Consider the following 17,112-nt stretch of genomic DNA (forward strand, 5'->3'; position numbering starts at 1 on the left):
TTTATAATGTTATGTAAAAAAATATTTTAGAAAAATATAAATGTCAAAAATATAGTTGTACAAAATATCGTTTTATATATATATAAATAAAATAATAAATATTAAATATAATAAATAATAAATGTAATTTGAAAAAATAATCACACATATATAATATTTTTATATATATATATATATATATATATATAATATATATATATATTTACTTTAGAACATTAAGGGGTCGATTCCGATTCGGTAAAATCCCCTACGAATAGCCGTACGGAGCATTTTTCCCGTACGAATCGTACACCTTCAACGTCCCCGTACATACGATGAAGTACGATCCGAACCCAAAGCAAAAATACGTGCAAATCGTATTCAGAACACGCAGTACGCGACGTCCATATGGTTTGAAGCAGGTTTTTCCGAACCAGCAAGTACGATTCGTTACGACAACACTCCGTACGACTCTTTATCTACAGGAGTTTAAAACATCCGTAAAAGCAGATTTCGACTCGAACCTCGTGCGAAACGGAACCCCCCGGGTACGCGAGTACACTCCATAATTGCAGGGGTACGGTGTATAGGGGTACGGTGCGTAGGGATATGATGCATCGGGGTACAGAGCATAGGGGTACGGTGCATAGGGGTACGATGCATCGGGGTACGATGCGTAGGGGTACGGTGTATAGGGGTACAGAGAATAGGGGTACGGTGCGTACCCCCATGATTGCAGGGGTACGGTGCATATGTGAATGTGTGGCTCTCCGTACAAATTGCTCATACAACGTTTTCCGTACGAATCGCGTTCTCAGTCCACGGTCCAGATCGTACTTGTCGGGTCGTACAGCATGTTTACGATTCATATGGTTCACCGTGAGCGTCCTGTGTCGTACGGATTTTCGCTTGGTTTTCATACGGTTCGCAAAGATTCAGACGTATTTTTTTTCCTGCGGATCGTACTACGCGATTCGGACGGATTTGTACGATTCGTACAGAAATGGCTACGAATTCGAATCATTGTACAGATTGGTTTCCCGAATCGGAATCGACCCCTAAATAAACTATTAATTTACATGTATTTTATAATGTAAAAAATATAACAAATAAATATATATATATATATATATACCTATACCGATAAAATAAAATCTATTAAAAAAAATTCTATTATAAATTTAAACATTAAACTATTTAAAAATATTTAGACTTAAATTTCCCAATCCAGTCAGTGCAACAGTAGAAAAAGTGTTGGATAGCAGAGGAGTAAAAATTACTATTCCCACTCCAGTGAGTGCAACAGTAGGAAAAGTGTTGAATAGCGGAGGGATAACATTTACTATTCTCACTCAAGTCAATTCAACAGTCTGGAAAGTGCTGGGTAAGGGAGGGGTAAAAATAACTATTCCCACTCCAATGAGTGCAAACATAGGGAAAGTATTGGATAGCAGAGGGATAAAAACTACTATTCCCACTTAAATGAGTGCTACAGTAGGGAAAGTGTTGGATAGCGGAGGAGGAAAAATTACTATTCTCACTCCAGTGAGTGTAACAGTAGGAAAATTGTTAGATAGTGGAGGGTTAACATTTTCGATTCCCACTCCAGTGAATGCTACAGTAGAGAAAGTGTTGGATAGCTGAGGGGTAAAAATTACTATTCCCACTCCAGTGAGTGCAACAGTAGGGAAAGTGTTGGATAGCGGAGGGCTCATATTTTCTATTTCCACTCCAGTGACTGCAACAGTAGGGAAAGTGTTGCATAGCGGAGGGTTAAAATGTACTATTGCCACTCCAGTCAATGCAAACATTAGGGAAAGTGTTGGACAGCGGAGGGGTAAAAATTACTATTCCCACTTCAATGAGTGCAACAGTAAGGAATGAGTTGGATAGCGGAGAGGTACACATTAACATTCCCACTCCAATGAGTGCAAAATTAGGGAAAGTGTTGGATAGCGGAGGGGTAAAAATTACTATTCCAACTCCAGTCAGCGCAACAGTAGCTAAAGTGTTGGATAGCGGAGTGATAACATTTACTATTCCCACTCCAGTCTGTGCAACAGTAGGGAAAGTGTTGGATAGCGGAGAGGTAAAAATTACTATTCCCACTCCATTGAGTGCAACAGTAGGGAAAGTGTTGGATAGGGGAGGGGTAAAAATGACTATTCCCACTCCAGTGGGTGCAACAGTAGGGAAAGTGTTGGCTAGCGGAGGGGTAACAATTACTATTCCCACTCCAGTGAGTGCAACAATAGGGAACGTTTTGGATTGCGGCAGGGTAACAATTACTATTCCCACTCCAGTGAGTGCAATAGTAGGGAAAGTGTTGGATAGCAGAGGGGTAAATATTTGTATTCCCACTCCAATGAGTGCAACAGTAGGGAAAGTGTTGGATAGCAGAGGGGTAAACATTCTATTGCCACTCCAGTGAGTGCGACAGTAGGGGAAGCGTTGGATTGCGAGTTCAAAATTAAAAACAAACAACATATCAACAACAACAAAGAAATATTTAATACACAAAATAAATACATAAATATATAAATATGTAAAAAATGTAATTAGACAGTATTTAGAAACAAAAACATTAACTATTACATAAATGTAGGTTTTTTTTATTCCCTATCCTATAACACCACGCTATTCACAACCCAAATCTAAAAAAAAAGGTACTTCCTTAATAAAAACACATAAATATTAATTAACGTCCCACCGTTCACCCCTATAATCCCCACAACTCACAGCTAAAATTAAAATGTAACAAAATAAATCACACAATTAAAATTAATTTGCAATAAAAAAATAAATAGTATTTAAAAACTAATTATAAAGTAAGCAAAATTAATTTACTCCCTACTCTTTACCAGTGTAAAACCAAAACCTACACAAAAAATAAACAATTACCCTAATTAATTATCAATTAATTCATTAATATTAATGATCAACTAATTATTAATTAATTAAACTTAAATTACTTCCCACCCTTTACCCCAATAAACCCCACAACCCAAATCTAAAATAATTACACAAATTTTATATTTAATTGTCAATTCATCAATAATAATTAACAACGAATTAATAATTAATTAAAAATAAATTACTTCCCACCCTTTACCCCTATAAACCCCACAACCTGCACCTAAAAATAATTACACAATTTCCTTATTTAATTTTCAATTAATTAATTAATATTAATTAACGCCAAATTATTAATCAATTAAAATAAATTACTTTTACCGCTATAAATCCCAAAACTCGCACCTAAAAATGTACACAATTACCATAATTAATTACCAATTAATTTATTATTTTATTAACCAATTAATTTATAATTATTAATTAATTGCTTTCCACAATTAACACTATAAATTCTCAATCAAACAAGTATTGATACACTCAAAATAGTCATTAATTTATTACAATTAAATTGTTTCCCATCCTATTCCCCTATAAACCCACAACGCACTACGGAACTAAAAAATGCATAATTTAATTTAAATAAAATTGATAACTAGTAACAATTTAACACATAATTAAAAAAACATAAACAATCCTTATACAAAAAAATACATCACATACCTTTAAAATATATACTAAAATACATAACACTAATTAAAAAAATCGATACTTGTAACAACTATACTTTTGCAAATAATACTAATGACTTCTATATTTTTTTACACAACATTTCTTAACTTAAAATCGATATTCTTGACTACGATATTCTTGCTGTCGATATTTCTCTCACGATATTTACAACACAATATATGTGTACGTCGACATTTTTAGCTCAATATTTTGTCTAAATTCCCAAATGGAGAAGGAAGGCCGCTGTGTACCGGATGAATCTCAGGGCTATAGGGAACTGTAAGTTTTCATTAATGGAAAAGGAGGAAAAAACAGTTGTGTAAAACTCAATTAAGTTGTCTTATGGGGAGGGAAAGGAAAATGGCTGAAAGATATATAGCACAATCCAGTTGAGCATCATGGGTAGGTAATGGGGAGGTCTCATACAACTCAGTTTAGTAGTAATAGAAAGAGGACTATCAACTTCTTACCCTTTTAGTTTAAATGACCTGTATGTGAGATGGACTCCCATAAGGGAGCATTAAGGTCTGGGGCTGGGACGAGGAAGACTATGGCCTCTATTAGGAGGGCGGGCGGACTTTAGTCCGTCCCCCACCCTAGCGGTGCTGGGACTGGCTGCTAGTGGTGCTGCGGCTCCGCACTGTCAATTAGGATGCGACCGCCACCCTGGCGGTTGCATCCCGCATATTCAACATTGTGGCGGGCAGTGCTGTAAGCAGCACCCGCCACAATGTTGAAAATGCATGTTGTGCATTGGCACAGCGCGGTGCCTGCCACCTTCTGAATGCCAATGTAGGGGGGTACAATGGGTACCCCCCAAGGGCAGTCCCCCTCACCCCTGGGGGCCCGCAGCAGGCCCCCAAATGAAACACTGCATGCCTTTCCATGGCAGAGTCTCCACCATGGAAAATCATTTTTCCACAAACATCATAATATGGATGGCGGTGCCTGCAAGGCACAGCCACCATATTATGCGCCTTTTCAGCCTGGCAGTCAATCATGACAATTGCCTACCGGCGGAAAAGTGGCAGACGGTCTTTCCGTCTGCCACAGTACCCCCGCCATGCTAATAAGGCAGGGGTAAATGGCCGTCTGGCGGTGTGTTTTGGCAGGCGGATCACCACCGCCGGTTGGGCGGTGCCGATCCTCCCGCCATGCTAATGGGCCCCTAAGAGTCTGAGCAACAAAGATAACCATAAGTAATTTTTTTCATTACCCTGTGTACAGTGTGATCAATTTTTCCCCTATTATTTTCATGTATATTTGTTCATTGATGTAACGTTTACAGGCCTGCCCGCTTAGGCACTATGCTGAAGTATTGTTCTGTCATTGGGCTATCTCTGTTCTTGTCTTTTATTTAAAAATCAGCTAGCAGATGAGTATTCTGTGTTCGGTCAGTCTAAAGGACAGAACAATAAATCTGCATACCATTCTTGATTTGTTTAAAAAGTTTTACTTTGTGTCTGTGTATTTGTAAGTACATCTAACCTTGTATTTGATATTTCAATGGTAACACATACTATATTGTTCCAGTATTATGTAACAAGGCACACTCCCATACCATATTGCAGAAGTCTTCTGCTTCTTGCTGGCACCGTGTGCAATGATCCTTCACTCCAGGGAACTTTTTTGCTATCTTTGCAGTGGACAGATACGTGTGATGTAAATAATTGAATTTAGTAAATTGTGTTTTCCAGAGTTTTTGCCCATTCCTCATCCAAAAGTTCCGTTCCAATTTCGACAATCCATTTATTTTTTAATATGGTGATATATGTGTAGGATATGGGCATTATAGTGATTCATAACAGTGTTATTGCACATCTTTCTATCTAGTACTTGCGTCAGTAGCATTTGAAGTGTATCTGATTTGGGTAGCTCATTTGTCTCATCGTCCCTAGGATAGTATTACTGCTCTCTCTATGCTTTACATGCTGTAAAACGACCTGCCCCAACCTCTGTGTTTCTATGGGTGTCTCAAACATGTCAAGTACTTCATTATTGTATAGGTCCCCCACAATTACAAAGCCTTTTTCAGACCCTGTGTATCTTGTAAGTGTCCATGTTATTTTGTGGTACCATGGAAGCCACCACTCTGGAATCTATTTAATTAGGAATCTCAGCCAGCAGTTATTGGCCAAGTGTAATCACCTGGGATGAGACATAATTACTATTGTGTTTCCTAAGATTATCTTGGGTATCCCAACAACTCTTGTCACGACCTCCAGAGCCCTATTACCTCTTATCCATCTAATTGTACTTTACAGTTGGGCCACCAGATAGTATCCCTCAAAAGTGGGAGATCCATGGGGGATGCATTACTTGTGTTCTTGCACTCGTCATCTTACTAGGTGCTTTTTGTCTTTGCTGTGTTTAAATACTCTACCCAAGTGTGAAGTGTGTCTTTTTCAGCTGATTCCCTCTTGTACTTCTCCCCCTTCCGTGTTCTTCTCACCCTCCCTCGTCTGTGTTGCTGCTTGCCTTACCCAACAACCCATCCCCCATCTATATTGCTGCTTGCCTCACCCTCCCTCTATTACAAAAATAGTGCTAAGACAGGGCCACTGCTGGCCACGCCATAGCTTGTATGTTTCCGCACACACTCAGCGTTGCCGCCTACCCCCAACATCTGTGTTTCCTCCTTGAGGTAGCAATAAAAAACACTATGATCCAGCAGTGCTGGCCGTGCTATGTATCTCTTTTTTTTCAACTTCAGCCATTCTACTTTACAACATGAATAAAGATTGACAAAGCCAATAGCTCTCATCTCATAGACTAGAACTATGGCTTTACCAATGCTTGTTATTTCTTTGTTCTAGTTCATTCATCAAGGCATCGGAAAGTATGGGGCACCATACATATGCATTGGCTACCATGCGCTGCATGGCTGGGAGGACAGGACATGAGCAATCACATGGACTGTCTCCCAAGCTGTGGGCAAAATCTTATTTTTAAATAGTCTGTCTGGAGGTATGTTGCTTATTTCAATAATACCTCTAGTAAAAGGGTAGATAGGAGATCATGTACACTAATGTTCATATCCGCAGAATGCTCACAGATACCCTCTTCTATGCCAATATGTGTCAATATTTAACTCCTTGACAACTCCTGATTCATACAAGGCCAAGGTGAGTTCAAAAGCATGGTGCATCCCATTGTGAATGAGGGATGCACCAGCTTCCGAGCCGGCCATGTGCAAGATCATGTCCCTTCATGCAAATATTGTACATTTCCCATCTGTGCATGTACTTTGAGCAAATGCCCTTCGTGATTAGGCCATGTGCATTTTTCAGCTGAAAATGGAAAAATATTTTTTTTATCTGGTCCTCTGTTTTGAAACCCTCAAACTATCTAAAACGTATCTATGTTCTTCTCATTAATTTCAGACATTGGCTTGTCACTAAGGAAAATGGCGGCATGGTCACTGCCCGACAGGAGCCAAAACTTGTTCTGATTTCTGTTTTCTGCGATGGGGCCTTTCTTACCTTGAAAGCACCAGAAATGGAAGAACTGCGCATTCCTTTGAAGCTGCCAAGGACAAACCCGGTGCTGAATTGCAGGTAACGCAGGATACAGTCTGAACTGATGTGCATATTGGTGATAAAGGCAAAGGACACTGCAACACGCTTTTTCAAGTTATGCAAAGCCTTTGCATTGGATGCCAAATTTATTCGAACAAATGTTTTTTGTCCTAACAAACATGAAAGAATATGACTCTTTATTGTGCTTTCTCTAAAGTCCATTGAGCGTGGCATACAATAGCTCAAAGAGCGACACTCTCTTGGCAAAGATCTATGTGCAATAGGTAGGCCATAGATATCACCAAGGTCTATGGTAAGTACGTTAAGCTTTTTGCATATAGATTTTTGCAGTTCGCACATTATAAAAAGTGCTTCTTGTCTGTAGGACACACTTTGTTTGAACTAGATAGTTAGAACGTACCTAGTTTGATCTCTTTATCTCTCACAGATAGGGCTAAAATACTGGTCACAAAAATTGGTCGCAATTTGCATCTCATATTTTTGCGACCAGTATCTAATTTTGCAAACTGACCTATATATTAGTAGGCTGGCTTGCAAAATACTGAACTGGATGGGTTGCATAACAATCTGCCTAATTACTAATCCTTAGTTGGGTCACTTGGCTCCAAAGACTAGGGTGGTTACTTGCAAGGAGTAGCAAACCACCATTACTGTTTTTACATTGCAAAACTGAAATATATTTTTAATTTTTTTTTTAACAACCTGATTTCTTTAAGGGAATTGAGGCAGCTTTTTTTAACAAAAGGTTTTCAGTTTAGAAAAACTTCAGTGAGAGTTGGCAGTGGTCTCCTGAAGTTGTCCATTTGTTATTCCTAAACGTAGTGCCCCCCTGAGGTGAGTGCCCCCCCTCCAGGTCAGTGCCCAGTGCGGCTTCACTGGTTGCACCGCCCTAAAGCCGACCCTGAATGAGAGCTCAGTGCAGGGCTATTTCTAAGGGCAGGTGGTAAACTTTGCTCTGCCTGCAGAGTTTTCAGAGGTTTTGCCACTCTGTGTGCCGCTTGGAACGTGTAGTTTGGCAAAAAACTAAAATAACTTACCTTAAAATCAAAATAACTTACCTTATTTCCTTTCTTGTTGCTAGGCATAGTATAAGGAGCCGGCTGCCAGGGCACATGCGAAGAGCTGCGACGGGACTCCAAGTCGCTGCAGGTTTCTAGTGAGCATGCATACAATAACATGCAAGTGCACACAGGAGAATCTTCCAGAGGCTGCAGGAGACCATTGTCATTGACTTTTCATAGGCCTCGAGGATCTGCATTCTGCAGCCAGGGACTCGGAGAAGATAGGAGACGTGTAACGCACTGACCAAGCTAAGTCGGAGTTACATGGAGCGGAAATCCACAGTGTTTTAATTCAACTCTGCGGAATTTCGCATAGTGACACTCTGGGAGCTACCCCCACCCATGGCTATTTCTAGTATTTGTAGAGCTAAAGGTAGAGAAGGAACCAGTGTTGCCCCACCGATCAGCACAATTAGGGAGTGTCTGGCCCCTCCGAAAGGAACTGTGCAGTGAAGAGAAATGTTTGGTTTCCCAGTGCTGTAACACCACAATCAGCAACAGTTAACATTCTAGAAACTTGTTTTGATTGATGACGTCTACTGGGGTTTTGAGGTATATTTTCATAGCATTCACTTTCCTGCCTCTTTCAGGAGATGTTGTAGTGCTTAATTTTCCAAATTAATTAGGGGCTGATTATGATGTTGGTTGGAAAGACTCTGAATGGCTGCCGGATTCACCTAAACCGTGTTAGAAGCTATATTTCCGACTTGGTCGGAAACAATTCTGACCAACCTATTATGATGTTCTCGTTCGGAAAGCAAACCATTCGGTCAGTCTGAATTGGTTCCGATTGGCATTCGGAGACTCCGAGTCTGTTGATGCCGAATCGTACAGCTCTACGGACCGCTTTTCTGACCGACGTATTTGGACAACCTTTCGGCTTCTGTCAGTACGACACGAAAAGACTGTCAGAACCTGACTTTTGGGCCCATAACAGGCTACCCTTCATCCTGAGGACTCCAGTTGGGGGTGTGTAGGTACCCAAGGGACCTCCCTGTAGAACCATGCACTGTGTGACAGGCACCATGGGGTACCCCCCACACGGTGCAAGCTTTTCCAAAACCACCCTTTTTTCCATTGAACGTCTGTGTTGTCTGTCGGAACACAGGCTTCCATGTCAATGGGAGACTTTCCGAACGGTGATCGAATGCATCGTAATCCGTCAGTCAGACTTGCCAAATGTGAGTTGGTCGAAACCGATTCCTAAAAGGAGTTGATCAGTTTGCTTTCCTGCTGAAATCGTAATGAGCTCCTAAGTGCCAAGGCCCTCGTCTGGAGCCACTGCAGCTAACACAACCTATTGCCCCATACGACGCTGCCAATGACAGTACCAAAAAAATGAACCATTACACTCCTAGAAGTGAGACAATTCAGAAAATTCCAGGCCCCTACAGCTATATGAATGGCGTCAGAAGCAAGTATTTGTCATTTTTAATGCATATTGAATAAATAACTGTTATTGTGCTCATCTCAAAATTCCATAAACTGCACCACCATGTAGTAGAATGCCATACTTGCTAGTGTTGATAATTAAGTGTAAAAGTGTAAAATGTAAATTGACACTTGTATAGCGCACTACTCACCCGCAAGGGTCTCAAGGCGCTTGTACGAATACCGCTGTGGAACCCATCCTGGCTTTCCCTGTGAGGCGTCCACTCCTGGGCACCCCCAAGGTGGAGGCCAGGCATCTTTAGCGTTGTGGGGGCCGTTGTGGAGATTAAGCAAGCTATTGCTCAGAGTTGCAGAGTGGGACTCCATGATTGGAATAGGCACAGAGACGAGAATTATCAGGTCCGTGGAATTATTTAGCCCAAGACCCGCCGAGGCCCAGCACCAGAAAATACAGCCTCAAAATAAGCACTGGGGTGTGTGACCCTTCTAATCTCCAGAGTAATGACATTTTGGGAAGTAACATAAAAATGCACCCATTCAATGTTACCAGCAATCTGCAAATAATATTCTGTAGTACTAGTAGTAACTGTATAACCATGAAAGTATTGTGTTTGGATTCTTGCAGTAACAGTGTAAATGCTGGGAGGAGGAGCCTAGCCTGCAACCATGATGGCCGCCTAATCCTTCGGCTCCGCCGACCCTTCCGCTTTCCTCCCGTCCCGTGACCTATCCTCGCATCCATCCTGCTCCTGAGTCGAATTTTCGGGCATGGGAGAGGACCCCGACTCCGATGGTGTGTCTCTCTATGCGCTCCCTGCGGTGGAACCGGTGTAGCGTTCTTGCCTTCTCCCGGACGCTGCCCGGCGCTGCAGGGTCTTTGTTCCCCGGGATCGGCTGCCTTCATCCACAACAACAGCGGCCACAGTAGACGGGGCCGAGCCGGCCTACGGAGTGCAGCGGCTGCATTGGGTCTTTCCTTTGTTACTTTGTATCCTGCCTCGCTTTGCTCCTCTTCACGCGGGGGGCATGCCGGCTGCGATCGCAACAATGTATCACCGCCCAGACTTGTGGATGCCTTTGTTCGCCTCTTGCCTCGCTGTGTGATGCGGTGGGAGCCATCTTGAAGACCGAGCAACCGCAAATTATTTCTCACGATCCCGGACTGCACCTGGTGACGCGGCCGCTGCTGACGCTCTGTTTACACCTGCACAGTGCACGATGGTCTATGTTCCCTTTGTGCCCCCGGCCCGGCGATGCTATGTAGGGCACCGGCGAGGTGCTCAGCTTTGCTATGGAGACGTGGGTGTCCGGTCTGGTGGGCTGCCACGAGTTTCCGAGCCCCGTAAACAGGGAATTGCTACATCCTTCCCTCCTAAGGCACCAGTGCGGATTGCGGACATTTTGGAAGCCCTGGATACCTTTCGAACTGCTTTACGTGAAAACGCCTGTGACCTAGGGCACCGTCTAGATGCTGTTCTCTCTGTTGTGCCTCTACCAGACCGGGCACATTCACGAGTGCGGGACGCTGCGCCGCACCTTGTGTCCGACATTTGTGGACTACCTGCCCAGGTGTGCTCGGAGGAGTTGGAGGTATGTGATTTCGATATCCTTGAGACGCTATCTGTGCTTGAAACGCAGCGGTCGGATGTCTGTGTGCTGATTCAGGGGATGGGGTCTTATCTACGGACGCCATCTTTGGATACTCCTTTGTGGTCTATTGGAGATGCTTCTTACGTTATTCTGCAGCTGCTGCCACTGCCCTGGCCGGGTGGTTCCTGCACCATTGTCATCTACATGGCTGTGTTTCGGATGGACTTTGATGGACACCCCCCGCTCGGATGTGGTCACTTTGCTTGCTCGCCTCTTCCAAGATGTCTACCATGAGGCTGGACTATGTCGCTGCTTCGCATCGCAGGGGGCAAGGTTGAGGTTGTCTCCTCTTATGTTCGGAGGGTTTTTTCTTGTACTGCCGGGGTCATTGAATATAGGTATTGTGTTGGTGGCGGGGTCTGGGATCGGGCGGCCGGAGTGATGTGCTGGTAGTTTTGGTTTTATCTCTGTGGCCCTCCTCCGATCTTCTGTGAATTACGTTACTTCTTCTCTTTTCTTCTTTCCCTTTTCTGTTCTAAATTTCGGGTTCTATTTCTGGGCGACAGGCACACTGCTAGGGGGTGGGTAGGCCGTAGCCTCCGCATGCGTGCAGGGTGGGGGGTTGGGGGTGGGGATTTTGTTTAGTTTCAGTTTCTATGGGCCTTAATTTTTTCCTTTTCTTGGTTTCTCTTCCTTTTCCCTTTTTCTTTGGGTCAGACGGGTGTTTAGGGGTAGTGCGGAGTATTCTTCTGCTGCTCATTCTTTTATTATTGTGGATGTGGGAGTACTGAGTCCGTGGGGCGGGCGATCGCCAGCATGTACTGTTTGTTCGTGGTGTTATCCTGAAGTATATTATTCTTTGCTGCTTTTTCAATTATTCTCTCTCATACTGTCGCTGATTTGCTGGTTCGTTGCCTGCCATCTGCTCTGATACATTGTTCGCGTCTGATCCTTCTTATCTACAAAATATAAAATTAACCTAATTCCTCCTTTACCCGGCGGTCCCTCTTTCCATATGCCATGTCCTGGACACTTTTCACATTTTGTTGTTTGGGACTGCTGGACTGCCCTATCCTTACTCTTTGTGCTATTAATTGCTTCGAGGCCGGCCCGTGTGGTTGTGGGCCCGTAACTGTATTTCTCTGATGCACAATAAAGGTTTCAAAAATTAAAAAAAACAATGTAAATGCTGTGTTTTGGATTAGTGCGCTCTGGGTCATAGGCATTAAATATGTACCATTTAGAGTGCTTCGGTGTCAGCTATAAACAGTGTGTGACAGGCAGATGGCTGTCCACCGCGGTGATGGAGGTTCCTCCTCCACCCATCCCAATTAAATATGAGTGACAGGAGCTGCCTGTAGACCTCAGAACACCAGCTTTATAGAGACTTCCCTGCACCTAGGGAGGTCACTGTTTCATGACAGCGTTTCCGCTAACATGGTGCACAAGGGTCCACTTTGATCAAAAATGTAATAGCGGGCACCATGCAATATCATGGTGGCTTGACTGACATTATTTTTGCATTACAGAAACAACCCCTCAAAGTGGGTGTTTGTTTCTTTAAAAATAAATAGACACAGAACTCTCCTGTGCACGTAGGGAGTTTTTTGCTTTATGATTTGGGGATATATATTTGTACTTTCATAGCTACCTCTGCCATGCATCATGTGAGAGACCAGAGCAAGAAAATGAAATGGTGGAATGCTTGCGCTAAATAGGGTGAGTCTTTGGGCATTCATACACTAGTGACCTAGTGATGGATGGGCTGCTAGTCAAATACAGTGGAGCTAAATCTTTCTTATTGTAAGCCTGCTGCTTTCTCCACACAAGGCTTCGAACTTTGGGTTTGACATGGCAGAACACCCGCAGACTTACTGTGCTTCTCTCACGCCACCAAACCTTAAATAATGCTGTAAGAGAGCATAGACCATTGTGATACATAGAAACTGTGCGGCCCATTAGGATGTCTGGCGGATCACCACCGCCATGCGAGCGGTGGCGATCCGCCAGACATCCTTACCCGCCCGCCACCCATTTCCCCCACCATATTCTATGGAGAGGGGGGGCCGCGGTGGACGGAAAGACCGTCCGCCGCTTTTCCGCCCGGGTCGCAAGAAGGTTTAATATGGTGGCGGTGTCTATCAGACACTGCCAGCCATATTACGATGGGCCAAAACAGATGCCTTTCCGTGTCGGCAGTGCCGCCACAGAAAGGCAGGCGGTCTTCACTTCGGGCCCCCTGCTGGCCCCCATGGTGAAGGCGAGGTGGGGGGTGCACTCCCCTGCATTTGCATACGCAATGCGGCAGGCACCACGCGGTGCCTGCCGCTTTGTGTATGCAAATGCATACATGCATTTTTAGCATTGTGGTGGGCGGTGCTGAGAGCACCGCCCGCCACAATGTTAAAAATGCAGGATGCGCCCACCTCTACTGTGGCGGGCGCATCCTAATACCCCCCACAGGACCCCCGCCCTTATGGCGGGCGGTCCCATTATCCGATAGGATGGCGGGGGGACTAAGTCCGCCGTCTTCCTAATGACACCCGTGTATCTGGACCATTGGATACAGTGATGGCATACCTGCCCACTCACATGGTGCCACCGTGTGACACACGATATCGGCTCTTATCACATGGTCATCTGGTGAGGAGCCGATGTCACACGGTGGCAGGCAACGCGAGCTGAAAATCACTGTAAATAGTGTATTTCCAGGTCGTTTTCCAAGGCTTTGAACTGCAGACGTCCATTTAGGGGTGTGAGAACACCCCAGAACATCTGCAACAGATTTAGCAAGCTTTTTTGCTTGTGGAGAAGGGGGCTTGGGGGCAGGGTGGGGGCAAAAGTACCTCTTAGAGACATCTTGGCACAAGGCCCGTCCCCTCCTCACGCGGAGTGATTTTTGTTCAACTTGGCAGGTATGTGACTGCAACCCCTAGAGTGCTCCAGTGATATCCATGAATGAATGAGTGAGAACAATATTGTGTTCAATGACATCGTCAGGCAGACAGCTGTAGAACACCAAAATACAGCATTTTGATTGACACCTTGGTTGATATCTTATTAGTATCAACACACCACTAACCGTTGGTTCAAACATATCTGCCTGGGAATATCACATAGTTCTTGTAAAGAACACATGTACTAGCCCAGCATGCAGAATATACTAGCACTGGGAAATCTATTGCTGCACAAGACACCTTAGATTATTAATATTATTATTGTTATTATTGTGGTTTTATAAAGTGCGTACCTGCCCACCAGGGTTTCCCAGTGCTTACTTAGCATGAATACGGATGTGACATGATTCCTTCAATGAATAAGCCTGTTCCAATGGACCCCATCACTGTCCGCTGGAACAGGCTGAATATAACAGGAAGTCGGCTCTCATCGCTGTTGCTAGATGTCCAATAACTAAAGGCATCCCAAAACATTGTGTACTTTGTCCTGTATGTTTAATGTATTTCCAGTCTATGATCATTGTTTTAAATTGTACAGTCTTTTGATTTTCACACTGTGTTTTTAAATAGTTGTATTCAAATTCAAAAATAGCTTTATTCGATTTTAGCAAGGAAAATCATAAAAGCACATTTTAATACAACATAATAAAATGAATTTAGCTCAGACCTAATATAAAAATAAACGTAAACGATAAGAAAAGACTTTGAAATTTTAAAAAAAGGTATATATCAAGATTCAGAGGACAGTCAATTCATAGATGCTCTGCACCTTACTGCAAATTTAAAAAAACTAGCAGCTACAGTAATGGTATGTTCATCTTCGAGCATATAGACCTTGAGTAAGGCTGGTCTGCACTGTCTTAGACCCCATTGTTTCAAAAGTGGTAGGAGATGCTTCTTTCTACCCCAATCGTAATATTTGCAGAATAAAAGGACGTGGATATTGGATTGCTTAGAGGTATTGTCACAAGGACAGACCACCAGATTAGTGGACCAGTCATTAGTGGTGGGAAATGTTAATAGACGGTAGAAGCACTCCGTCCTCATCCTTGTTAGCAGCATTCTCGTGTAGGTTGCAATATGCGGAGAAAGATAGGAGGGAATGCCAACATCATGAAGTAGGAGCTTGTGGTGGGCAATCGATAGTTTGTTACCTTCAATATAAGAGCGCCTGTCTTCAAGTAAGCCTAAACAACGGGCCTTAAGGTCCTTTTTTAGAATGGTTGTGCATAGGGTCGGGTTGGCATATAAATCGGCTAAATCCAAAGATGTTAGGAATTTCCGCACGTAGGCAAGCCAGGATATTTTTCTTGAGTCACTTAAGGCCATGCAGTCCTTGATCACATCTCGGTTTAGCACAGTTTTTTCCGAAGTCCATATTTTGTGCCATAAAAGAATTGGTGCGGTTTTAATTGTGTCCGACATATGTACACGGGCAAGCTCGTTGTGGCAGACTGTGGTGGAAATTGATCGTGGCACAGCCAGCAGGTATTTTAAGAATGCATTCTCGCTGGTTTGTATCTCTCCACAGTCCGCCAGACCCCAAATTCCAGCCCCATTCAGCTGCAAATATATCCAACAAGATCCCTACCGGTTTCCCACCTAGTTTTGTGGCAAATTTCTTTAGGGCTCCAATTTGTCTAATAAAAGCCAAGTTACGGGTATGAATAGCATTTTTCCATGACCCTTTGCTATTAAAGAGTATGCCCAAGTAAGTAAAAGTTTTTGTGAGAGAGATCTTGGATGCGTTAATAAACGTGTTGCAGGAAATGTTCTTCTTTTTACTACAACACATGGTAAAGGCTTTACTTACGTTGATCTTTAGTCCTCTCTCGCCCATGAATGTTGAGAAGGCTGACAGTGCTTTTTGTAGCCCTAATTGTGTCCTTGACATGATAACGGCGTCGTCCGCATATAAAAGAATTGGGACTGCCAGGCCTTTTATTTTAGGGTAATCAACGTCCAATTTCGCGAGGCAGTCGGCGACGCTGTTTATATATAAATTAAAAAGAAAAGGGGCGAGGATGCAACCCTGTCTAACCCCCTTTTTGATGGGAAATTTACTCGTGCAACTTCCATCCTTGCCGTAGCGAACCTTGGCCCCAGCTCCACGGTACAATTCTTTTATGAAAACAAGTATATTGGGATCAACTCCCATGGCGGTAAGGGTAGACCACAGTATAGAGTGGTTAAGGCAGTCAAAAGCAGAGCTTAAGTCCACGAAGGTCATATATAAATTACACCCTTTTGCCGTCACATATTTATCGGTAATCAAAGCTAAGTTGAGGCATTGTTCCACTGTCCCAAGGCCAGAGACAAATCCATATTGAAATTTGGACAAGGTGTTGTTTGCCTGAGCCCATATCTGCAGTTGATTCAGCAGGACTCTCCCCGCCACCTTCATCATGGAGTCCAACAAAGAAATGGGTCTGTAACATTTTGGGTCCATTCTTTCCCCTTTTTTGAAGATTGGTATTATGATGGCTTCTTGCCAGGTTTCAGGGAATCCTGTGTGGGCATAGGAGTTAAGGACATTTGTGACAATTGGTGCCCACAGTTTGATGTTATCTTTAAATAAATCTATTGGGATTCCGTCCGGCCCAGGGGCTTTAGCATTAGAACTTTCAAGAATGGCCAGTTCCACTTCTGCATAATTAAAAAGGATGGTGAGTGGAAACGACTCTGTATAATTTCTTTGTATCTCGTTACTCTCCGTTTGATGAATGTCAGGGTGGGGTGGCTCAATCTGTTCGTCTAGTTTATACAATTCTGTAAAGTGATTTATCCAGACTTCCTCTTGGATGGCAATTTCTATGAGGTCAGTTAGTTGTATTCATGTTTTCATATAAGGATATAAAGGGGAGATTATGGTCTTAAAAAAATATTGCTTTGTTTTTATTAAAAATGTTCATTTGTTGTTTTACTCGCGTTATAAAGTATAAAAGTGTTAGTATGGCTAATTGATTGCCATCTCCTTTTGATATTTTCAAGCCAGAAACATCCGAAATA

At 43.1% G+C, this 17,112-nt stretch overlaps 1 protein-coding gene across 1 annotated transcript in view; it reads left to right on the top strand.

The window, feature by feature from the left end:
* Positions 1-17,112, top strand: part of LOC147709359 (mitochondrial amidoxime-reducing component 1-like) — a 206,464-nt gene that overhangs the window by 53,549 nt on the left and 135,803 nt on the right. The window contains exon 2 of the mRNA XM_086927931.1: positions 6,948-7,121. Coding sequence (XP_086784057.1) covers positions 6,948-7,121 — 174 coding nt within the window. The remainder of the gene's footprint in view (positions 1-6,947; positions 7,122-17,112) is intronic.

The sequence above is a fragment of the Lissotriton vulgaris genome, chromosome 6, assembly GCF_964263255.1.
Source record: "Lissotriton vulgaris chromosome 6, aLisVul1.2, whole genome shotgun sequence".
NCBI classification, from domain to species: Eukaryota; Metazoa; Chordata; class Amphibia; order Caudata; family Salamandridae; genus Lissotriton; species Lissotriton vulgaris.